The sequence below is a fragment of the Bos javanicus genome, chromosome 4, assembly GCF_032452875.1.
Source record: "Bos javanicus breed banteng chromosome 4, ARS-OSU_banteng_1.0, whole genome shotgun sequence".
NCBI classification, from domain to species: Eukaryota; Metazoa; Chordata; class Mammalia; order Artiodactyla; family Bovidae; genus Bos; species Bos javanicus.
In genome coordinates, this window is record NC_083871.1 from 114,425,062 (window position 1) to 114,448,057 (window position 22,996).

Genomic DNA, 22,996 nt, shown 5'->3' on the forward strand with positions numbered 1-22,996 from the left:
AACTCTGGATCTCGGGGAACTTTATTAATATTGGGAGTGTCCTGTTGGCTCATGTCAGGCTGATGTATTCAAGTCAGCACCCTGAAAGACACTGCCACCAAAGAGGGACAGAGAGGGTGGGACTTGCTTTCGTTATGCTTGACTGGCAGTGCATGAGAGGCCGAGGGAGAAGGGTGTGGTTTCCACATGGTCCTGATCTGTCTCAGGCTCTGTCTTGAAACTTCGCAGAGATCCAGTCTGGAGGGACATGTCCATATGGAGGAAGAAGAGGTGCCTTACCTCAAGTCTGCGAACGCCAGTCACTACTAAAGTACAAGGGTAATCCTTGTCCATCCTCCTAAAGGTATTCTGAACCCTGTGTAAAATTGACCAAGTACTGCATGGTACCCATGTGGAAGACCAGACTTCAAAAATGTATTAAAAAGTGAGAGGTCAGTACTTGGGGTGATGACTTTACAGTGTTGGGTAGATAATAGAAGCTTATTGACTTGAAAAATTACCAAGGCAACTTTGGGGCTACAATCACTGAAATTAAAGCTGTATGAGTATTAACACCACCAATCAAATATAGCATGAAGGAAGAGCCTTTTTTTTTTTTTAAGTAACTACATTCACCTTTTGCATATGTAAGAAAACCACCAAACACAAAATTCCAAAAGTTCAAAAGTATATATATATATATATATTGAAATCTCCTTCCTGACTAGCCAACTAGTTCCCCCAGTAAAGGGCCACTTTAATAAGTCTGTCACTTTTTGATGGGATGAAATGGATCAAGTGTTGTCAAGGATTCAAGGTTAAAGACCCTCTAATCTTGAAGAGGTTGATCATCTGGTTCAAGCCAAGAATGCACTGCCCAGAACTACACTCTGTAAAGTGGAATTCTCTGCTCAAGCTGTCACAGAGCGTAAAGGCTTAAAGCTTGTTGCCAACAAGTCCCAGTGGGCCACCAACTCTGAAATAAGGCGCGTGAGACTTCCGGGGCTTTGTATGGCTCTGGTGTGGTGTGTGTTTGTGAGATACTGTATTTGGCAATCCATTTATATCCTCAATCTGTTCCCTTGCCATGCTGGGGTCATGAAGTGTGACTTCTGCACAGTCCTTGACATTCAGTAGCTGAATTAGAATAAAACCCTCACATACATAGTGGCAACTGAAGCAGCCCATTTCCTTTTCCTGCCCTTTCATGGACCGTGGAACTGAGGCTGCATGGTAAATGGAAAAGAGCACTGGTTGGATTAAAAAAAAAAAAAAACAACCCTAAAATTAAGTTTCTGTTCTGACTCCTCTCTGGGCCATGTGATCTTGGCCCCCTTTTGACTTAACTTCTCCACCCATGAGCGAGAGCAATTAATATCTACTCTGAGTTTCTCAGGTGGCACAGTGGTAAAGAACCCGCCTGCAATGCAAGAGATGCAGGAGAGGCGTATTCAGTCCCTGGGTGGGGAAGATCCCCTAAAGGAGGAAATGGCAACCCACCCCAGTATTCTTGCCAGGATAATCCCATGGACAGAGGAACCTGGTGAGCTACAGTCCAAAGAGTTGAAAGAGTCAGACACAACTGAGCAACTGAGCATACACTCTGTCTTGTCAGAAAGCTCCTGCAACAATCACGTGAATATAAGGAAATACCCTTCAAAATGAGTTCTTCCTTCACTAACTGGACAAAGGAAAGCAGAGTGGTCGATTATGGACGTTCTTCCTATCAGTGGCTCTCCAAACACAGCTTCTAACTCTCCCATCAGTACCAAGGACAGAAGCTGTCACTCTCAAACCTGAAAGGAGCCGCCTCATTTCTCTACTGAGAAGAAAACTCTCTGGTTCTCCTATTGAATCCCTGGACAGGCCCGTATAAGTAAGCACCTCCTCTCAATGTCTAAAATGGAATGCTAAAAATGCTTCTTTGGCTGCCCACGTGCTGACTTGTCCCATCTAACTACTCACCAATTGGGGAAATTCTGTACGGAAGAATTTTATTTTGAATCTACCCTCTCTGCGTGTGCCTGTGTCGACCTCCACATCTGGCCACCCGTTCACGGACTGGGAGCCAGCACTCAGAAAAAACAAACAAACAAACGAAGTACTCTTAAGTCAAATCCAAATACACCTTCGCCTCCCTCATTGGCGGGCGAGTGTCCACTGACGGTGGGGAGCTTCGGGCTCTGTCCGCGGATACCCTCTGGTGGCAGCAGCGCGCAACTGCGTCACCGCGAAAGAGGCGCGGAGTGCTGCAGCGCCCCCTAGCGTTAGTCCGGGAGACACGCGGAGAGCAAAGGAACCGCACCAGGTGAGCCGTCCAAGGGCCAGCGCGCTGGGCGCTGCAGGTGCCTTCACTGTGAGTGCACCGATTGGGGCGGGAGGGGCGGGTGACTGTTGTACGCAAGGGTCTTAAAGCCTAGCAAACACACGTGTAGTTTCATGTATGTTGGCTGTATCCAGGTACTTGAACTCTGCATATCGTGGGGTTAAATGTGTGCCGATTGTGTGCCGCGCACGTGATACACGCGGGTAGGTTGGTGGTGGGGAGGTCCGCGCTCCAGTGCAGGGCGGAGTCCTCACGGAGGCGTGAAATTGGTTTGGAGCAAACACATTACGGAAAGCAATTACCGGGGAGAGGTTCTGGGCCCGCGGGACCCGCAGCCAGGAGGCTGAGGAGGAAGCTCCCTGGCTTGCAAGAAGTGTCTGGATGTCTAACCCCAGAAAGGACCTTCCCAACACTGCCCTGCTAAAGGGAGAACGTGCGAAGCTGGCCAGCAGCCTCCTGTATTGACCACTCCACATCGCCTTTCTTCCCTTATGCCCTACATTCTTAAAAGGCCTCCTGCATGAACCAGTGCTCTCCAGATATGGCCAGAAATCCTCCCCCTTTCTTACCACTTTTGGGGAGGCACTCCAATTTCTGTGCAGTCTTCCCAGGACCCCCTGCTGCTCCTGCTCTCCTTCCTCCTTCAGGCCTTCAAATCCTGCTCCCACAAGTCTTTTGCATTCACTACATTGCCCTTTGTATCTGAACTCGGTATTCACACACTTGTTTCTCAGACTAGATGGAAAATTCTCAGACTAGGGTGGGAGCAGGTCTCATTCACAGCCCTGTATCTAGTGCCTAAAACCTGGGACTCAGGAAGCACAAAATGAATGACGTGGATGCAAATGAACTAGAATTTCCATCAAAATGCATATACAGGACTTTCTCAGAAAAGTCATCCCCATGAGAGTCAAGATTCTCTTGGGACAGAGCTTTAAATATTTTTCACATGCAAACACATGCATTCCCCCCTATTTATATCCTTAGGCCTGTCCTCATCCTTGGATTCCAAATTCATAGATTTAAATGACCATGTCACACAGCTTCTTTGCTATCTGTAAGAGGCAGTTCAAACTCAACATCTCCCAAACAGACTTTCTGACTCCCCTGCCATCTGCCCCTTTCTTATCTTTCCCACCTTAGCAAATTAGTCCCACCCTCCATCCAGTGTTGCTCTGCCAAAAAAAAAAAAAAGGGTGGAGGAGTCATCCTGGACTGATTTCCTTAAGCCTTCCATTTCTACTCCATCACCAAGTTCCATGGAGTCTCCAGAAAGGATCCCAAGTCTCACCCACTGCTTCTCCATCTCTGCCAGGGCTCCTGAAGTAGCCTCTGAACTGGTCTCTCACGCTTCCTCCCCACCTCTTCCCTCGCCCAAGCCACTCAGTAGCCAGAGCCATCTTTCAAAATACACATCAGTTCATGTCACTTCCCTCTCTCCCTCACTCCACTCATGTGGCTGGCTCCTCCTTGTCACTCAGGCCTCAGATTAAATGTCACCTACTCAAAGAGGAGGTGTCCATGTCACCTGCGCTCAGCGGCTGATCCGCTCTTGGACAATCACCAATGAAACCCTCTGCGGAGGTCTTATCACTCTGAAACTTTCCCGTCTGTTTGCTCAGTCTCTGTCACCATTGGAGTGAACTTTCTAGTGGGGACGGGAGAGCCAGGCCTTTGTGTGGCCGGTGTCCTGCCCACCGGAGGCCCTCAAACCCCTGCTGAACCAATGAATGGAATAAGGGGCATTCTGCCCAGGTCCCACGCTGGGATAAGACGGGGCTCCCCAGGACGGGGGCGGGGGAGGCCCCAAGCCGTGAGCGAAATCTGTGCCTGTCCCAAACCGCTTCCTGATTTCTTCGCCTGCGCCCACTTCCCCTGGGAGGGGGCCCTGCGGGGTCTGGCCGGGTCTGGACCGTGTACAGCCTAGGGGTCAGGCCTCAGTCAGCCACTGTCCCGACCGCTTGTGGGCCTGGGTCCCAGGCTCAGCCCTTCCCGTCCGGCTGTTCCCGCGCCCTACAGCTGGAAGCCCACGCGGGCCGGTCAGCCCAAGGGCCGTGAGGCCGGGTGGGAATCAGGGCCGGCTCACCTCGGCGATCTCGAGATCGTCTAGGACTTCGCGCCGTCGGTCCATCTCAGGCCACGCCCCCTCCGTCTCCCACCCTCTAGGCCCCTCACCTTGCTGCCTCGCTCCTAGCGACTGGTGGGAAAAATTGCGAACTCCGGCGCGTGCGCATCCTGGGCCGCTAAGAAATCTGTCCGGCGACCCTTGACGTCACGGGTCACCGTGCACTGGATTGGCTGCCCCGTGGCTCCGAGCAAGGCCACCTCCCTCCTGTGGTCGCAGACGGGCTCCTGGTTGTTGGGGCTGCCTGTTCTTAAAATCCCGGGACTCCAAAGACCTTCAGGGACCCTCTCCTTCTCTCTTGTTTGACAAATGCAGAAGCTTGCGTCCAGAGCAGGAAGAGACGTCTGTTCCGCAAGTTAATGGCAAAGCTGGGACTAGAACCCAGGGGTGTTACGTCTCAGCTCAGCTCCCGAACCCAGGTGTACATCCGACCTATGGGACAGGCAGCAGGCAGAGTTTCAGCTTTTCTAAACCTGCGTCTTTCACTCTCACCTGGTCCAGAGCTACGCCAAGCTGGCTGCCCTGTGCATCCACCTCTGGTTGTCTTCCTGCCCTCACTTCGCTGCCCAAGCCTGGGGCTGCCTGTACCGCCCTGCCCCACAGTCCGCCCGGCCTCATTCCACAGCCTCATTCTCTTTACCCAAGCCTCTTTGCTCCCCCGTCCTCCCGCTGGCTCTCTTTCAGGCCTTTTCTGCACTATCTCACCTGATGGCTATTCCCCCTCATCGTGGCCAGAGGGTCAGGTCTGCCTGGGATCCCTCAGTAGCTTGTGGAGGCCAAAGGAGGCAGGTGATAGAGCTGGCACCATGGGGCAGATCCAAGGGACCCCATAAATCTGCCCATCTCGAGTCCCCGTGAACCAGCCAGCTTAGAGGAGGGGCTATTGGAGACAGCATCCAATAACACAGGCCTGCATATTTTTAATGTAAGCACAGGGTTTGGACAGTCTGGAGGGGGCCTCAGGAGACACTCCCTCCCCCGGGAGAGTATATATCATTTGCCATGAGTCCTAGCTCTCTGTCCATCAGATGTCACTTGGCCACCTGGTCCGTCTGCCTCTCCTGGGGGGAATGACAGCACTCCTCCCTGTGGAGTTGGGCCTCCTGCTGAGAGGGCCACCTCGGCCTGAATCCGTTCAACTCAATCCCAAGTCCCAGGCGCTGTGAGCAGTGGGCTGGCATCCCCTAGGGTCTGGGGCATCTGCTTTCAGACTCCCTCAAAAGGCAATGGACATCTGGAAGGAGAGGGGTGGATTCAGAAAGGTCTGGTGGTCTGGGGAGTTCTGTCTAGGGCCCTGCCCCCACGTTTATCTTGCCTGGGACCCATTTCCACCCCCTCTGGCCCCCAGCGACTGGGGCGGTCTGCAGAGCCTTGGGCTCACCTAGTAGAGCACATCCTCGAAATCCAGCTGCAGGTAGCGGAGCAGGCGGGGCGGCAGGGGCAGGCGAGGCAGGGCGTGGGGCAGGCAGGCCGCCAGGTGGGCACGGAGCGCACAGCGGCTCAGATGCTGCAGCGATCTGGGCTGCCTCACCAGGGCGAAGAGGGAGGAGTAGAAACGATGGTGCGTCTGGGGGCAGAACGAGGGGCTCAGAGGGAGCCCTGGGCAGGGGGCACCTGCTTCTAAAGTGGGAGGCGGGGTGGGAGTCTCCAGGAGCCTCTTAGAAGTCAGGAGCATTTCAGGTATTCACTCTGAGTTTTCGTTTCCTTAGTAACTTCTGTGGGGGCCGAATGGGGGAACCCACAGGGCTTCCGTTTAGGAGTTGGAAGTCTCTTGGGGCAGGCTGGGTGACTGTGTGTTCAGGGTCTGAGAATCTGACCTGTAGAGTTTCAGGAGGCACCAGGCCCACGGCGTCCTCAGGAAGCTTCACGACACTGTAGGTGTTCATCAGGACCTCAATGGTCCGCGGGGACGTGCACCAGCGCTCCAGCACCTGCAGGGGGCAGAGCTGCGTCAGTGCTCCAGGGGTTACCACACGCGGCTGGTCCCTGGCGGAACAGGCCTGGTGACGAGACAGCCAAGGAACAGCTATTGTGGGTTGAACTATGTCCCCCAAGAGATATGCTGACGTCCTGATCCCAGTACCTAGAAATGTGACCTACATAGAAATAGGGTCTTTGCAGATGTAATCAAGGTAAAAATGAGGTCATTAGGGTGGGTCCTAATCCAATATGACTGCTGTCTTCATAAGGGAAAACGGACACACAAGGAGAATGTCATGTGATGATGGAGGCAGAGACTGGAGTGATGTGCCCACAAGCCAAGGCACGCCAAGGATTGTGGACAGCCACCCGACATTAGGAGACAGGCCTGGCATAGATTCTCCTGAGTTTCTGGCAGGAGCCAACCCTACCTACACTTGGGCTTTTCCAATGTCCAGCCTCCAGAACTGAAAGGGAATACATCTCTATTGCTTTAAGCCTCCCAGTTTGCATACATTGTTATGGCCATAACAGGAAACCAACACAACAGCTAGCTTTTCTACTCTGCGTAATTTATGCCAGATATTTTCTTAGCACTTCACGTGTGTTGACAATTCTCAGCCCTGCCGGTATGGACTATTGTTGTCCCCATTTTACAGACAAGGGAAGCTTAGGCACAGAGAAGTAACTTGCCCAAGTTGTGGTTGCAGCCATCCAAGCCCGGCGGTGTACTCTCTGCCCTTAACTACTACCTTCTCCTGCTCTCCTATCTGCCTCTACAAGGCTCTGTGCTGCATCTTCCTGGGTGGGAAAGCAGTCCCTAACCTGAGGCTGGAGCTCCTGAGCAGACAGAAAGGTCAATCACGTATAAGGCAGAACCCGCTGGTGCCAGGGGAGGGATGGAGACAGGGCAGGAGTGCTGGGTGGTCCATGAGGGATTCACAGAGAGGGAAGCTTGGGCTGTAAAGGCGAGGAGAGCATTTAAGAAGAAGGAAAGAGGCCAGCAGACACCTGATGTGGGAGTGCGCCTAGGATCAAGCTGCAGCCGGGTTCATCTTTCATTCTTCCTTTAACAAACATTTACTGAGGGTCACTCTGGGCCAGCACTGGGGGACCCAGCCGTGAGGAGGAGACACAGGTCCTTGTCAGCTGGGAGCTTCTCTTTCTGAAGGAAAACTTGGGATTTCCCAGTGTTTAAGAATCCACCTTGTAATGCGGGGGACGCGGGTTTGCTCCCTGGTCAGGGAAGTAAGATCCCACATACTGCAGGGCAACTAAGCCCGCGTGCTCCAAGAACACATGTGCCTCAACGAGAGAGCCCATGCACTGCAATGACTGAGCCAGCATGCCACAACCAGAGAATGCATGCTCCATGACAGAAGACCCCACGTGCTGCAATAGAGCTCTCGCGTGCCACAAGACCCGACACAGTCAAATGAACAAATATCGAAACAAAAAAGAAGGAGCACACAACGCATTAATAGCCACTTACGTATATGCTGCTACAAAGAAAATAGGCTCAGGGGCTAAGTGCAGTCAGGAGGGCACGGTCCTAGATGGGTGGTCAAGAAAGGCCCGTCTGAGGAGGTGGCCTGTGCTGTGAGGGGCGAGCCATGCTGGGCAGCAGCTTGTGCTGGGCCACCGTCCTCACGGTCAGAAAGTCAGCCGTGCACAGCTCGGGCATACCCAGGAACCATCATCTGCTCCAAGCCTGCACCTGATGCATGTAAGCCGAATCGTGCTTCAGCCACTCTGTCTCTTGCTGTTTCTCAGGCAGTGGCCCTGGACCTTCCACAACACCTGAGAACAGCTGAGAGCAGTCGCTCGGGCAGCGTTCCTGAATGTAAGCTGCGCACACTTGCATGTAACACTAGGGCCTCTAATACCCCTGCCTGCAAGGAAAGGAGACCTTTCTGCCTGGCAGGCTGGGAGTGCTGCACGTGCTGGATATTGCTGGGCAGTGGGAGCAGGTGGAAGGCCTTGTCCAGGGAGAAAGCATCTCACACACCAGAGTCCCTCTGCTTCTGTCCCTGCATCTGGGCAGTGCTTACCGGAACCGCCCCAGTTCGTCTGCCTGGAGCAGGCCTCTTGGTCTCGCTCCTTCTCAGAGCTTCAGGCTGGTTATGTATAACTTTCCTGTTCTTACCTGCTGCTACTGCCTGCCGCTTATGCCAGTCTCTCTGCCCTTCCCAGGCCACTCTGGGAGTTCTGCCTCTGCCCTCCGCCCGGAATACCTGTATCTTCCTCCTCCATCTCTCCAAGCCCTGCCCATCCCAGGTCCCACCCCCTCCAGGAAGCCTCCTGCGGCTATTCTAACCTGCAGCACTCCATCCCTTGTCTAAAAATCCCCTACATTGGGATCATGCCCAACAGCTTCCCAAGTGCTTTCATCTACATTATTTAACTTTAGAACAACACTGGCTAACTGGCGAGGAGCAGTATCTCGAGGTTAGGCCTTGTCCAAAGGGCTTGATATATGTGACTCATTTGTTCTCACACTAACCCGTGAAGCAGGCATACTGTTATACCCCTATTATAAAGAGGAAAACGGAGAACTGGAGAGATTGAAGCAACTTGCTGATGGTCACACAGGTAGTGTCCTTGGCTCCAGAGCCTGTGTTCTCAGTTGCCATCTACCTCACGGGGTTGTTGGGAGGACTGAAGAAATCCATGCGTCTAAGGTAACACACCTTAGAACAGGTCTGGAGCGTGGTCAGGGCTGTGTTTGTTTCTATTGTTCCCACTAAGTTTAAGTCAAGACTGTATCACACGCAAGGAACAGGGGTTCAAAGAATCCCAGGACTTGCCTAGAGTCACATGAACACGCATCACAGCCAGACCCTGGCTCCAGTCTGAGCACCCAGACCAGTATGGTGGCTTCTGCAGCACTGGCTGGGGGCTGACAGTGGTCACTGGTGGGCCAGGGAGAAGCTCTGCACTGGAGGACAGGCAGCCCAGCCAATCCCAGAGCAGCTACAGGTTGTGGGAGATGAATGCCAACTGTTTGATCACCTGGGATACTGTGGAGCCCAGATGAAGGGATGCAGGGGGCACTTTGCTGTGTTGCCCTGTCCCCAGGGCAGTGAGGACAGAACAGGGCTGCAGGGGCGGGCAGTGGTGTCCCAGAATATCTGTTCGCTGCTCTGCCTTCTCTTCCCACCCCCTCCCCAAAGGGGAATCATTAGCTGTCAGAGCCACTGTCAGATTACCGGGAATTGCTCCTCTCCTAATTATCTGGTGTTAATAGGAGATTAATTAGTGTTAATTGTTGATTTTCTTGTATTTTCCCAAAGGGGAGACCAATCTGCCGAACTCTCGGGCTGTTTAATTATTTGGCCTTGCTTAGGAATCCACACAGATGCTTCTAGGTTTATGAGTGAAGGGGAGAGGTGGGGATAGCAGGGAGCGTCCAGGACTGGGCGGGGCTGGATGGTTCAAGCCCAGAGGCGGGTGAGGGACCTGCACGCAGCCTGCTGCCCTACACCCATCCTGACCCAGCCCCTATGAGAACCAGGGTCCTCACCCCGGGGTCCATCATCCTCCGAGATATTATATAGCCCTTTCCAGACACAGCACAGCATGGACAGGGTCCCCTGCCAGGGCATCGGTAGCACATGTCTTCCGCCTGAACCCGTCTCGGGGATATTAACGTTAAATATAAGGCAGAGATTGGAAATTGACAGTGAGTGTGTTTTCTTTGGTGCCAGCATAACAGCTGCTGGTGCCCCTGGTGCATGTTCTGCTAAGCTCTCACGTCCATCTGCAGATGGTCAGGAGGCCTTGAAGCTCAAGACCAGGCTTATCACTCTGCTCCGGGCCAGTGTTTCCTGTGACTGGAGTTTCTCTCTGAACGGGTCCCACTGTCAGGGGGAGCTTCCTAAACGCTTCATTCATCCGCTCTCTCCTCTGAGGAAGAAACTAGCCCTTTTGGCCCCCATCAGACCTGACTCCTCCTGTCTTTTCAGATCCTTTAGAGACCGGCCCCTCCGCCCTCGGTTCACATTCATCACCCACGCACGTATACACACACGCACATGCAAACACGTGGATATGCACAGCACGCAGTGGATATACTTGTGCGCAGGCGCACAAGCACACATTCCTCACCTGCTGGTGTGCGGTTTGCGCCCTGCTGGGCTGGGCTTTCTCGACGAAAGAAACGAAGTACTGACTCCCCCGCCCCCCGGTCTGGAGCTACCTACATCCAGAGCAACCTGGCGCCGACCGGGTCTCCCCACACCCCTACCCCGCTCTCGCGGCCCTCCTTCCGGCCCCACCCGGTACCTTGGGGAGAGCCCCTGGCCACACTCGGACGGCACCGTGATTGAGCAGCGCCCGCACCGTGCGCTCCGGGCTCTGGGCCAGGGCCGCGGCGGGGCCCTGCAGAGCGCAGTGCAGGGCCGTGTGTCCCCCGTAGTCCATGGCGTTGGCGCCGACGCCGCGGGCCAGGAGCAGCTCCACGACGTCCGCGTGGCCGCGGCGACAGGCCAAGTGCAGGGGCCGTTGCCTGTCCTTGTCGGCGGCGTCGGCGTCGGCCCCGGCGGAAAGGAGCAGGCGGCACAGCTGGAGACAGCGGGCCGTGGTGGCCTCGGCGTCGGCGGGGGACATGCAGCGGGCGTCACAGGCGGCCAGCAGCGGGGTCCAGCCTTCGGCATCGCGGGCATCCGGGCAGGCCCCGCGTCTCAGGAGGAGGTCCGCCAGCTCCACGTGGCCCAGCCGGGCGGCTACATGCAGAGTGGTCTCCTCCTCCTCCTCCGACCGACCATCCACTTTCGCCCCAAATCTCAGGAGCAGATCGGCGCACCTAGTAAGGGCAAGACAGCCGTGGGGGAGGAAGAGAGACGTGCAGACCTTCGCCCCTGCATGATTGCTGGTGTGAGCAAAGCAAACCCCGGACACCCTTGGGCGGCCCTGGTGCTGTCTGCCAGTCCCCTTCCAGCCTGCCTCGCACTAAGATCCTGGCAACATTCTGCAGCATCTCCAGTGCCCTCTCTCAAGCCCCGTACTCTCGGCAGGAGAAGTGCCCTAAACCCTGGATGGGAGCAAAGGCCCCAGCAGCCCTTGCTCAGTTAGAACAGGCGCCTTCTGTGGGCACCACATGCCCTGACTTGGTTCATTCCCAGGGTGGGTTCAGATGAGGACACCGAGGCCGTGAGGGTGGAGGGTCTTGGCGGGTTCACACAGCCAGTGAGGGAAGAGTTAGCATTCTGGTCCAGGGGCACCAGGATGGTTGGAGGGCTCTGCATGCTGGAACTGGAGTGGGGAGGGACCTGAAAGTGGGCACACATGGAAATTGGGGTGGTGGGAGAAAGACCAACAAAACCAAAATTGCCCAGCCAGATTTGCAGCAAAACAGTCCTCTTAGAAGACTGTGTATTACTATTACTGCAAGGACCTGTGCCCCAGAATTCAAGTCTAAGGGAACTCAGTCTCTTTGAGCTCCGGCAGAGCTGTAGAAAGGGTATAATTGCTAATACCTAGACTCAAGAGGTTGTTGTTAGTGCCGTATGAGACAATGCCTGAAAAACTATCAGCTATGGGAAATAGATGGGGAAACAGTGGAAACAGTGTCAGACTTTATTTTTCTGGGCTCCAAAATCACTACAGATGGTGACTGCAGCCATGAAATTAAAAGACGCTTACTCCTTGGAAGGAAAGTTATGACCAACCTAGATAGCATATTCAAAAGCAGAGACATTACTTTGCCAACAAAGGTTCGTCTAGTCAAGGCTATGGTTTTTCCTGTGGTCATGTATGGATGTGAGAGTTGGACTGTGAAGAAGGCTGAGCACCGAAGAATTGATGCTTTTGAACTGTGGTGTTGGAGAAGACCCTTGAGAGTCCCTTGGACTGCAAGGAGATCCAACCAGTCCATTCTGAAGGAGATCAGCCCTGGGATTTCTTTGGAAGGAATGATGCTAAAGCTGAAACTCCAGTACTTTGGCCACCTCATGCGAAGAGTTGACTCATTGGAAAAGACTCTGATGCTGGGAGGGATTGGGGGCAGGAGGAGAAGGGGACGACAGAGGATGAGATGGCTGGATGGCATCACCGACTCGATGGACGTGGGTCTGAGTGAACTCTGGGAGCTGGTGATGGACAGGGAGGCCTGGCGTGCTGCGATTCATGGGGTTGCAAAGAGTCGGACACGACTGAGCGACTGATCTGATCTGATCTGAAGAGTTCAAAACAGCGATGGGCAGTGGAAGTGGGTGGTATAGATGGTGCTGGATCATGGGGCTTATTGTATTATCCTTATTGTATTATCCTGTCCACCTTTCTACAGGTTTGAAATTCTCCATAATGATTAAAAAATATTTATTGATTGATTTATTTGTTGGCTGAGCTGGATCTTAGTTGCTGCATGCAGGATCTTTAAGTTGCACTATGCAAACTTAGTTACAGCACGTGGATTCCCTGACCAGGGATCAAACCCAGGCCCTCCACATTGGGAGCACAGAGTCTTAGCCACTGGATCACCAGGGAAGTCCCTCCATAATAATTTTAAAAATATGTGTACTTAATCAAGGGGCTCGGAGAAGGCAATGGCACCCTACTCCAGTACTTTTGCCTGGAAAATCCCATGGACGGAGGAGCCTGGTGGGCTGCAGTCCATGGGGTCTCGAAGAGCTGGACACATCTGAGCGACTTCACTTTCACTTTTCACTTTCATGCACTGGAGAAGGAAATGACAACCCACTCCAGTGTTCTTGCCTGGAGAATCCCAGGGACCGGGGAGCCTGCTGGGCTGCCGTCTATGGGGTCGCACAGAGTCGGACACGACTGAAGCAACTTAGCAGCAGCAGCAGCAATCAAGGGGCTTCCCTGGTGGTTCAGATGGTAAATAATCTGCCTGCAATGTAGGGGACCAGGGTTTGATCCCTGGGTCAGGAAGATCCGCTGGAGAAGGGAATGGCTACCCACTCCAGCATTCTTGCCTGGAGAATTCCATGGACAGAGGAGCCTGGTGGGCTACAGTCCACGGGATTGCAAAGGTCAAACACGACTGAGCGACTAACACTTTCCCTTTGTTTTTTTTTTTTAAAAAGGAATGATTATCACCAAGTGTGATCTCGGGGAGCCGGGCTAGAACACAGGGACTTCACTAAAAATGTGGGGCTTCACAGAATGGCATTGTCCGATTCTGTGGCCACCAGCCACATGTGGCCACCAAGCACTTATTGGATGGCTAGTCCTGACTAAGATGTGCTGTAAGTGCAAAGTACACACCAATTTTGAAAACTTGGTACAAAAAAAGAATGTAAAGTATCTCATATGTTCTTTTTATATTGGTTCCATGTTGAAATGAGAACATTGTGAATACATTGTATTAATTAAAATATATTATTAAAATTAATTTCACTTGATTCACAGATATTTATATGCTCATGTTCATGGCAACATTATTCATAATAGCCAAAACATGGAAGCAACCTACATGTTGCTTCCTACATGTTGCAACCTTTCTATATCATGCAACCTGCATGATGACTACAAGCAGTCATCAATAGATGACTGGATAAATAAAATGTGACATATTCAAGGGAATATTATTCAAGCCTTTAAAAGGCAAGAAAATTCTGTTACCTGCTACAACCTGGATGAATCTGAGGACATTATGCTAAATGAAATAAGCCAGTCACAACAGGACAGATACTGTATTATTCCACTCATTAGAGGTGTGAGACCATTCCAATTCATAGAGTCCAAAAGCAGAGGGTAGTTGCAAGGGGCTCAGGGGAGGGGTAGGGAGTTATTGTTCAAAGGATACAGAATTTCAGTCTTGCAAGATTTAAAAGGTTCAGTGGTTAGATGGTCCTGCCGGTTGCACAACTGTGTGAAGGTACTTAGTGCTACTGAAATGGACACTGAGTAACAGTTAAGATGGGAAATTTTATGTTACATGTAATTTACCACTATTTAAAATGAATTTCACCTGTTTCTTTTTCATATCAATTAAAAGACACTTGCTTCTTGAAAGCAAAGCTATGATAAACCTAGACAGCATATTAAAAAGCAGAGACATCACTTTACCGACAAAAGTCCATATAGTCAGAGCTATAGTTTTTCCAGTAGTCATGTATGGATGTGAGAGTTGGACCATAAAGGAGGCTGAGCTCCGAAGAATTGATTCGTTTGAACTGTGGTGCTGTTCAGAGTCCCTTGGACTGCAGGAAGATCAAACCAGTCAACTCTAAAGGAAATCAACCCTGAATATTTACTGGAAGGACTGATGCTGAAGCTGAAGCTCCAATACCTTGGCCACCTGATGCGAAGAGCTGACTCATTGGAAAAGACCCTGATGCTGGGAAAGATTGAAGGCAGGAGAAGGGGACGATAGAGGATGAGATGATTGGATGGCATCACCGACTCAATGGCCATGAGTCTGAGCAAGATCTGGGAGATAGTGAAAGACAGGGAAGCCTGGCATGCTGCAGTCCATGCAGTTGCAAAGGCACTACTTAGGGACTGAACAACAACAACAGAAAATTTTAAATTACATATGTGACCCATGGTATATTTCTACTGGACTGTGCTATCATAGATACATCTTCAAACATAATATGAGTGAGTCAGTAGAATCCTTTGAAGGCCAATGAAGTTAACAGGAGGGAGAAGGCCCAAAAAGGGAAGCCCAAGGATCAAAAACGGGGCCATTCAGGGACAAGATGTGAAAATTGGCAGGTGTATAGTCAGTAGAGAGAAGACCTCTGTTGTATGTACAGTTAGTACACAGATGTGCCAAGTTTCCCTTTGCTTGGATTCCAGACTCATCAAAAAATTGTGAGAACTTACTCTCTAAGGCCCCCGATACACAGAGCATAACTATTTGGGTCACTGTAAATGAATATCCCCTACAGTTATAATACAGGGTCACATTTGGGTATAGCCATCCGTTTCTTGTGAGTTTGGTTAGTGGGGTTCAGTCCCTGAGCCCACTGATCTGAGGGTGCCTGCCAACATGGAAACGCCGGACCTGCCAAGTTGCAAACCAGACCCTGCCCTCAAGGACAACTGCAGGCTCCAGCTGGGGGTCTTCTGTCCTCTACAGCCTGTCTGGACAGTAGAGGGCAGTTCCCCGAGGGCAGGATCGGGCCTTAGTTACAGGGCCGTGTGTTGTGCTTCTTAGCACAGTGCCTGGGATGTAGGGTAAGCTCAGAAAAATGAAAACCTTAACCACCTCCCCATAACAGATCCACAACTTCCCCAATGCAGGCCATGTATCCAGGCCCTGCCACAGCCCTCTGCCTGCACTGGGGAAGCAGAAACCGTTCCAAGCACAGGCCATCCTAAAGTCCACTCCGACCAGCTCACCGGACCTGCCAGGCCCAGACAGGCTCCCTCACCCTCCCTGCGGCTATCTCTGCCTCTCCCTTAAAGAGGGGAGCAGAGTGGTTGGGGTGAGGGGTCACTCACTCGAGGCTGCCAGCCCCCCCGCAGAGGTGCAAGGGGCGCCTCCCGTCCTGGTCAGGGATGTTGGGATCGGCTCCTGCCACCAGCAGCACGTGGACGCAGGCGGCGTGGCCCGCGGCACAGGCCTCATGCAGGGCAGTCCGGCCCCCGGGGGCACTGTCGGGCCTTGCCCGCCGCCTCAGCAGCAGCCGCAGGATTTCCACGTGGCCCCGGCTGGCCGCCACGTGCAGGGGGGTGGTCAGCTCCTCTTCATAGGTCAGCGACCAGAGTCCTAGGGAGAGATGGGGACACAGGACCTCAGAGCCTGGGTGGAGGCAAAGACCTGCCATGCAATGGGGGGTGGGGGTGGGAGGTGGGCAGAGGCTGGGAAGCCAGAGCCCAGGCTCCTTCCCAGGCTTCCCTCCCACCCACCCCCCACTCGGAGCTCCGAGTCCCCCCCACCCCCATGACCCTGGCCCATACTCAGAGCGCGGATGTTGAAGCGGAAATCTCTCCATCGCTCTGGGTCGCTGGTATCAAAGATGGAATCCGGAGCCAGGCCGTTGCTGGAGTCGGCCAGGATGCGGGAGACAGAACCCACGTCCCCGGCCAGCACTGCCTGCCAGAAGGCCAGGGCAGGTCCCGAGGCCGTGCGGGTGACAATGGGCCCTGGGCCAGACTCCGGGGACCCTCCGTGGGGCTTCTTCACCAGCCTGGCACAGAGGGCGTGTCTGTCACCAGGGGGCTCGCCCTGCCCCCTGCACTCTTCTGGGGACCAGCTCATGAGGGCAGGGTGTAAGCGTGCAGGGGGTGTTGGGGGAGGGGAGGCGGGAGCCCAAGAGGAGGAAGAGGGGGACGGGCCAGCGTCTCTGGGTCCTCAGCGTCTCTGAGCCTGAGCTGGCCACTCACTGGGCTTCAGCAGGAGCTATTCTGGGCTCCGCATGACTTGTCTCCTGGGCCAAGGTTTAGGCAAGCCTCGGGCTGGAAGGGAAACAGCCCCGGGGCCTGCTCCTTATCCTCAAGCTCTGGGTGCCACCGCTCCCGGATCCCCTGCCCTCAGCCGCGTCTGGGGCCCTCACCCCTCTGGCAGCTGGTCCAGCGAGGCTCCGCCGCCCGGCTCTCCAGCAGCAGGTCGGCTGTGCTGTGTGGGGGGAACAGCTCCTGCAGCCTCGCCAGGTCTCCCGTGTACAGGGCGTTCTGTAGCGCCATGTCCGGGCACAGCAGTGGCGGGCGCCCAGGGCGCTCCTGGGCCGCGTGGGACCAGGCCCCCCAGAACTGGCCGGCCGGGGCCGAGGGGGGGCACCCCAGAAGGCGTCCCCGCTGGGGAGGGGAGCTCCTGCTCCCAGGCATGGCCACTTTCAGGGCGAGAGCAGGGCCCTGGGCTATGCTGCTGGCAGTTGGGGTGGGTGGATTCTGGGCTGAAGCCAGGCTCAGGCCCTGGGGGGTTGGGGGGGTGGGAGGGGCAGGGAGCACACAGAGGCCATGCCATAAATAGCCCATCCATAGGCCATAAATAGCCTGGACATCCCAGCCTTGCCAAGCAAGGAGGCCTCAGGCTGGGGAATTAGGGAGGAGCCTGGAGGAGGTGGTCAAGGCGGAGCTCAGAACTTCCCCCGCAGAGCTGGACAGGCGGCAGGGCTGAAGGGACCACCCAGACGTAGAGTCCAACCTGCAGTTTCCTGGGTGAAGGGAAAGGGAGCCCCGGGGGCGGCGGGGGGAGGGGGTGGTGGTGCTGTGGCCAAGGTGTGACGTGGTGTTGCAGGGATCGGGGTGGGGGTCAATCCCAAGCTGCTGTCTCTCAGGCTTTCTCATCTGTCCTGTGCTTCATGGAGCCAGCTTCCAGCAGCCCGGCTCTGACTTTAGAGGTAGGGCAAGAGGGGGCCCTGCCTTCCGAATGTCACCAACTACCCCATACCTTCCCGCTCCCAAACGCAAGCTAGGGGTCTCCAGCAAACAGCAGAGAACACCTCCCCCTCTGTGAGGAATCCCCACCATGGGTGCTCTGCGCTGGGGACAGAGGGCTCAGCCTGCAGGCAGCCCAGCTTGGCGCTGACCCTCATCTCCCTGGGTGACCCCGGGGGTCTCCCATGCCATCACTACCTGGAAATCAAAGAGGAAGTACTCTGTCCATTGGGGGTACCTTAGGATAAAGAGAGCACTTCTCCAGGGGAGATGAAAAGGGGAGAAGGGAGAAAGGAAACTCGAAACCAGCCCCCAGGGGGACCTCCTGCCCAGCACAGGACCCTCTCAGGCCGGTCCAGTGGTCTCCTCTCCCTTGGCTCTCAAGACACGGGCCACACGCTTTGACCTTTATTCATATGATCCTTACACAGCTTTTTCGGCGATCACCCTGGGGCTCCCAGAACTCGGTGGCATGGTCATCCCGAGCTCCCTAGGGTCCCCCTCGAAGCCCGTGGGTGGCCTTCCACCAGGAGCAGGAGGCTGCGTCCCTTTCATCCCCCACCTCCGCCACCGAGGGTCATAGGAAGGAATGCAGAGCTCCGGCAGGTGGGAATGGGAGAGGTGGTGTTCAGAAGAACGCTGGAGACCCCTCAGCGAAGATGCTGGGTCTGCCCACAGCCCTCGCCCTGCCCACGGGTGCCTGCCTTTCCCTACCGCCTTTTCCCCTAGAACCATTTCCCCTTGCCCCTACTCCGATCCACTGCTGCCCCAGAGACGCTCTTGTAGAAATAAACCCTAGAATAGAAGGGATCTTGGAGATACAACCTCTCCTCACTTCACTGAAGAAGGAAACTGAGGCCCAGAGATAGGAAAGGACCACGTGAGACCACTCAGGTTACAGCCAGGGTCTGCTGGCCCCATGCTCCGGCTTTTTTTTTTTTTTTTCCTTCTATACTTATTGTAGGCCTTTTTTCCCTTCTTTTCCTATGTTTCTCCCTTAAACGCCTCTGACTCCCCACATGGCACTAGTACTAAAGAGCTCGCCTGCCAATGTGGGAGACATTAGAGATGCACGTTCAGTCCCTGGGTCAGGAAGATTCCCCTGGAGCAGGGAATGGCAACCCACTCCAGCATATTCTTGCCTGGAGAATCCCATGGACAGAGGACCCTGGCGGCCTCCAGTCCACGCGGTTGCAAAAGGTGGGACACGACCGAAGCGACTAAGCATGCATACACGAACACCTCGGGGAGGGAGAGGGCTGGGGAGCCAGGGCGGGGAAATGACAGCAGGCGAAGACACCAGGTGGGGGTCAGAGGAGTCTGGGAACCAGAGCGGAGCCGGCTTGTGAGCAGTGTGGCCGGGGGTGGGGAGAGGGTGGGTGCAAAGTGGAGCAAGGCTGAGCCGGGCAGGGGCACAGAGAAAGGGGCAGGAAGCACGGAAATGGACAAAGAGAGCAGGTCCCCGAGCCGTCCGGCCGTTTATACCTCTGCCCCGCCCCTAACCCCTCCTGGCCCGTGGGGCCCCACCCGTCCTGCTCCTAATCTCAGGCACCCCAGCCTCAGCATCACTTCTTCTTCTTCTTCTCCTTTGCCAGCTTGGCTTCCTCAGCAGCGTCCTGGTCCTTGAGAAGCTTCATCCTCTTCTTGCCCAGTGGGGTCTTGAAGTACCAGTCCTGGGTTGCAGGAAGGGTGAAGGTGACGGGTCAGACCCTCCGCTCTGCTGGGTGACCTCGCTCTTCCCTTCCAATGGATCTGTGTCTTCTGCACGCAGGTCCTCTGCTCTCCTCTGGGGTCCTAGGGTTCCTGCCAGAGCCCTGGTTTCCCTCGCTCGTCACCGGATACTCTGGGCCATGGTCAGGGGCGAGAGGCCTCCTCCCCTGCCCTGTAGCCCCTGGTCCTCCCCCAGCCATCCCCGGGGTCAGTGGCTGTGGGTGCCCAGCTGGCCCTGCCCACAAGTCCTTCCCTTCTGAGCTCTGTGGGGAGCAGATGGAGGGATCCAAAGTACACTATGGGCCTGGGAGGGGGGGCTTCAGAGGGCTGACTCCCCCATTGCTGTTGGTCCTGAACCCCCCAAAGCCTCACCTTCAGGGACTCCTCCTCCTCCCTGTACACCGGGTCCAGCTTCGCCAGAGGCCCCAGGAACTCTGAGGTCAGGAGGGGCCGCTTGGACAACTGCAGGAGCCGCCGCTCGGTCAGCACTGCCTGGATGGCTTGGAGGATGCAGCCAGCTGTGTAGCCATCAGACACCTTGGCCAGGGCACTGATGTCCAGGTGCTGGGTCCCCTGGACTCCCTGGGCCTCGATCATATGCCTCCAGAGCACTGTGTGCAGTTGGGGGTGGGGGACACACGGCAGGGAGAGGCAGTGGGCGCCTCCGTGTCTACAGAGGAGCTCTGTGCTTCTGGAAGCCGCCCGGCGTCCAGCAGCAGCCCTCCTCCCGGGGAGGTAAGGATCTTCCTCCCCACTTAACACGGCAAGCGAGACTCCGAGGACTTGAGAGGCCTGCCCATGTCTACAGAGGCACACCAGGCCCCAGGCCCCAGGGCAGCTTGTCTAGTCATCCTTCCAGAGCACCTGGAGTGGAGGTCAGGACTCAGCAGGGGCAGATGGGGGAAGCGGGGAGCTTTGGCAAGGGCAGTCCTTCGACCCCTTCTCTAACCTGACCCCACATTCCCCAGCCTCACCATGAAAAAAGTGAAAAAGCGTTAGTCACTCCATCGTATCCGACTCTGTGCGACCCCATGGAGACTGTAGCCTGCCAGGCTCCTCTGTCCGTGGGATTCTCCAGGCAAGAATACTGGAGTGGGCTGCCATTCCCTTCTCCAGGGGAATCTTCCCGACCCAGGGATCGAACTTGCATCTCCTGCATTGCAGGCAGATTTTTTTACCATCTGAGCCACCAGGGAAGACCTGGGTTGGGAAGATCCCCTGGAGGAGAACAGGGTTACCCACTCCAGCATCTTGGCCTGGAGAATCCCACAGGCAGAGGAGCCTGGTGGGCTGCAGTCCACGGGGTCACAAGGGGCCTCACCATAGCGAGAGGCATAATCGGGCCGAGGCAGGAGGAGGATGCGCTCGTAGGTGCGGCAAAGGCCCTTCATCTCGGCCACCTGCGGCCGGTCGGTGGTCCCGATCAGCATCACGCGGTCCCCGGGACTCAGCAGCCGCAGGGCCTTGGTGAGGTCCTTCTTTATTCGCTTCGGGTCCATCTGTTCCGGGGACAGTGGGGAGGGCGGGGTGGGTGGGAACCAGGGACATCATGCTGGCTTCTAATTCACAAACCTCAGCCTCACAAGGACTGCGGTAGGGGTGGGGGCAGATGGGAGGGGCCGTCGGTCCCGCTTTAAGGGTAAGGAAGTAAGGCAGGAGAAGGACTTGTCCGAGGCCACCTGGCGGGTGAGGTCTGGAGTGACGTGAACACACCCATGCCTGCCAGCCCTGCCCACAGGCTCTGCCCACCTCCTCCTCTTCTTTGGGGACTCGCTTGTAGAAGGTCTTCTCCGCATTCCCAATCCAGATCACAGAAGGCTGTAGGTATCGAGCCACCTGGACGCATCAGAGAACAGAAGCCCAAGGTTAGACTTTCCTTGGGGAAGGGTCCCCTCCCCATCTGGTCAAACCCAGGGTCAGGGCCATCCTCGGTCAGTGGCCGGATTTGTTCACACATCCTGCCAGCCCCACCTCTCCGCCCTTCCAACACCCATCACCCCACACCCTGGGGTGGGGGGTGGTAGTGCGGGGAGCTATGTGTTCAGCTTCATCTCTGCCAAAAGAAGAAACTACCCTGCCTCCTACTTCCTTCCCACCTCCCTCATCACTGGGGCTTTGGGAATCCACAGGCTCCCAGCAGGGACTGACTGGTAGGGAGACCTCACCAGCTCCTGAAACGACACTGCACCTGGGTGACCCCCCCGACCTCCCCGCCGAGCCCACCCGGCCCTGTTGTCACAGTCTGAGAACTGGAGATGCCGTCGGGAGACTCCCAGACCTTAAAGACAACGTGCACCAGCATCTGCACCCCAGTCTTGCCGGGGTATTTGCCCTGCAGGTTCTCCGGCGACAGGTCGAAAAGGTTGGCACCGGTCTCCGTGCATACGGCCTTCACCAGCATCTTCTTGCCCATACCGGAGGGGCCCACCAGGAGGATGGAGCGGATGAGGGGAGCCATGGAGTGTATATCTGGGGAGCCTGAGAGAGAAGACGGAGGGGGTTGGCTAGGGGCCGGCAGGGGGCCGGGGGTGGAGACGTTGAGTGAGGGGAGGCCATGGTCCCCAGGCTGGGCAAGACGAGGGTCAGGTCATGGCTGCACTCTTCTGCCCCAGGGCCTGGACAAAGCCCCCGCGAGAGGCAGCCTGGATGGAGCCTAATGGTTTAGCAAGCCTAATTCTGAAGGGCTACATGGGAAGGGGGGCACTGGTGGGGAGAAGGGGTTCAGAAGAGAGCCTCCTTCCTCCCAGTGCCCCTTCTTCTTTCCATTCCACCTGTTTCCACTCCTGGATTTTGAAGGGATGGAATTAAAGGGCGTAAGCCCTTCAGAAAGATCCAGCCTCTGGTGTGTTTCAGGCGGTTGGGGGCTGGTCTTCTGGGAACAGGACAGACTAGGGGAGATTGCTCAGGACTGAGGGAGGGGCTGGAAATGTGGGGTCCTCAGCAGATTGAGGGCCTGCCTGGCTTCAGTGTGTGACCTCCAGGGGGGCCCTGAGGAAGGCACAGGGGGAGCCCAACACGCACCCACAGCCCAGGACGGATCCACCTGCCTCAGCGCCCACCCCGAAGCCGCACTGCCCCAGGGCCTGCCTCCCCACCAGGCCTCTCACCTAGCCGCAGAATCCCATACAAGGCCATGTTCTGCCGGATGTCAGCCAGGGAGGGCATAGGCAGCTTGTTTGCCAAGTTCAGAGCCGATCCGAGATAGAGGCAGTCACCTGGGGAGGGGAGGAGGGCGCAGCTGGTGAGCAGCACCAGCTGGGGCAGGGCACATGGGGAGAGGGGTCACGCAGGGCTAGCAGTCGGCTTCGGGGATGGCCACGGCCAGGGGAACCGCTCCTTGGTCCAGCCCTGGAGTAGGCGCTGGGGGGAGGTCTCACCAATGTAGTCTTTCAAGGGCACTGTCTCGCTCTTCTTTAGAAGGCCTAAGACGACGAGCTCTTCAAACAGGGAGTCCATAGGCCTGGCAGAGGGTGGCACAGGGGGGCGCCCAGGACAAAGGGAAAGGGACACAGATTGGCGGGGGTGCTGCTGCAGGCAGGAGCAGGGGGCAAGGGGGACTCGCCAGTGGTGCCCTGTCTGCCTTCCTGTGGTCAGACAGCATCAGAAGGCACGACGCTGGCCCGCTGGCCCAGCCGGCAGCG

The 22,996-nt window shown here is 55.6% G+C and overlaps 2 protein-coding genes and 1 long non-coding RNA gene across 10 annotated transcripts in view; 1 reads left to right on the forward strand and 2 right to left on the reverse strand.

Moving 5' to 3' along the window:
* On the reverse strand, positions 1-17,140 carry ASB10 (ankyrin repeat and SOCS box containing 10). Of its 3 annotated transcripts, none has more exons than XM_061415216.1 (6): positions 16,227-16,675; positions 15,768-16,035; positions 10,635-11,154; positions 6,248-6,361; positions 5,812-5,997; positions 1-4,862 (listed from the first exon to the last, which is right to left on the reverse strand). In XM_061415216.1, the coding sequence occupies exons 1-5, from the start codon at positions 16,525-16,527 to the stop codon at positions 5,812-5,814; spliced, it is 1,389 nt and encodes a 462-aa protein (XP_061271200.1). In that variant the 5' UTR covers positions 16,528-16,675; the 3' UTR covers positions 1-4,862. The 3 variants fall into 3 exon arrangements, with proteins under 3 accessions (XP_061271200.1, XP_061271201.1, XP_061271199.1); XM_061415217.1 differs by lacking the exons at positions 1-4,862; positions 16,227-16,675 and adding exons at positions 5,326-5,664; positions 16,823-17,140; XM_061415215.1 differs by lacking the exon at positions 1-4,862 and adding an exon at positions 5,326-5,664 and having other exon boundaries at positions 16,227-16,665.
* Positions 16,737-22,186, forward strand: LOC133246662 (uncharacterized). Of its 6 annotated transcripts, none has more exons than XR_009736101.1 (6): positions 16,740-16,874; positions 17,546-17,608; positions 18,077-18,845; positions 19,241-20,822; positions 21,163-21,220; positions 21,485-22,186. It is a non-coding gene; the product is annotated as an uncharacterized LOC133246662 (long non-coding RNA). The 6 variants fall into 6 exon arrangements; XR_009736100.1 differs by lacking the exon at positions 16,740-16,874 and adding an exon at positions 16,914-17,426; XR_009736097.1 differs by having other exon boundaries at positions 16,737-16,874; positions 17,506-18,845.
* IQCA1L (IQ motif containing with AAA domain 1 like) overlaps positions 18,041-22,996 on the reverse strand; it is an 18,612-nt gene continuing 13,656 nt past the window's right edge. Inside the window, exons 13-19 of the mRNA XM_061415220.1 lie at positions 22,733-22,815; positions 22,463-22,570; positions 21,634-21,833; positions 21,105-21,191; positions 20,677-20,854; positions 19,728-19,966; positions 18,041-19,318 (exon numbers count right to left, since the gene is read on the reverse strand). Coding sequence (XP_061271204.1) covers positions 19,211-19,318; positions 19,728-19,966; positions 20,677-20,854; positions 21,105-21,191; positions 21,634-21,833; positions 22,463-22,570; positions 22,733-22,815 — 1,003 coding nt within the window. The 3' untranslated portion in view covers positions 18,041-19,210. The remainder of the gene's footprint in view (positions 19,319-19,727; positions 19,967-20,676; positions 20,855-21,104; positions 21,192-21,633; positions 21,834-22,462; positions 22,571-22,732; positions 22,816-22,996) is intronic.

Coding starts and splice junctions, on each gene's coding strand:
- ASB10 (XM_061415216.1), bottom strand. CDS start 16,527: ATGAGCTGGTCCCCAGAAGAGTGCAGGGGGCAGGGCGAGCCCCCTGGT. Junction 11,155..15,767: donor GGGGGGGCTGGCAGCCTCGA/GTGAGTGACCCC, acceptor TGCCCTTACTAG/GTGCGCCGATCTGCTCCTGA. Junction 6,362..10,634: donor GGCCAGGGGCTCTCCCCAAG/GTACCGGGTGGG, acceptor TGCCCCCTGCAG/GTGCTGGAGCGCTGGTGCAC.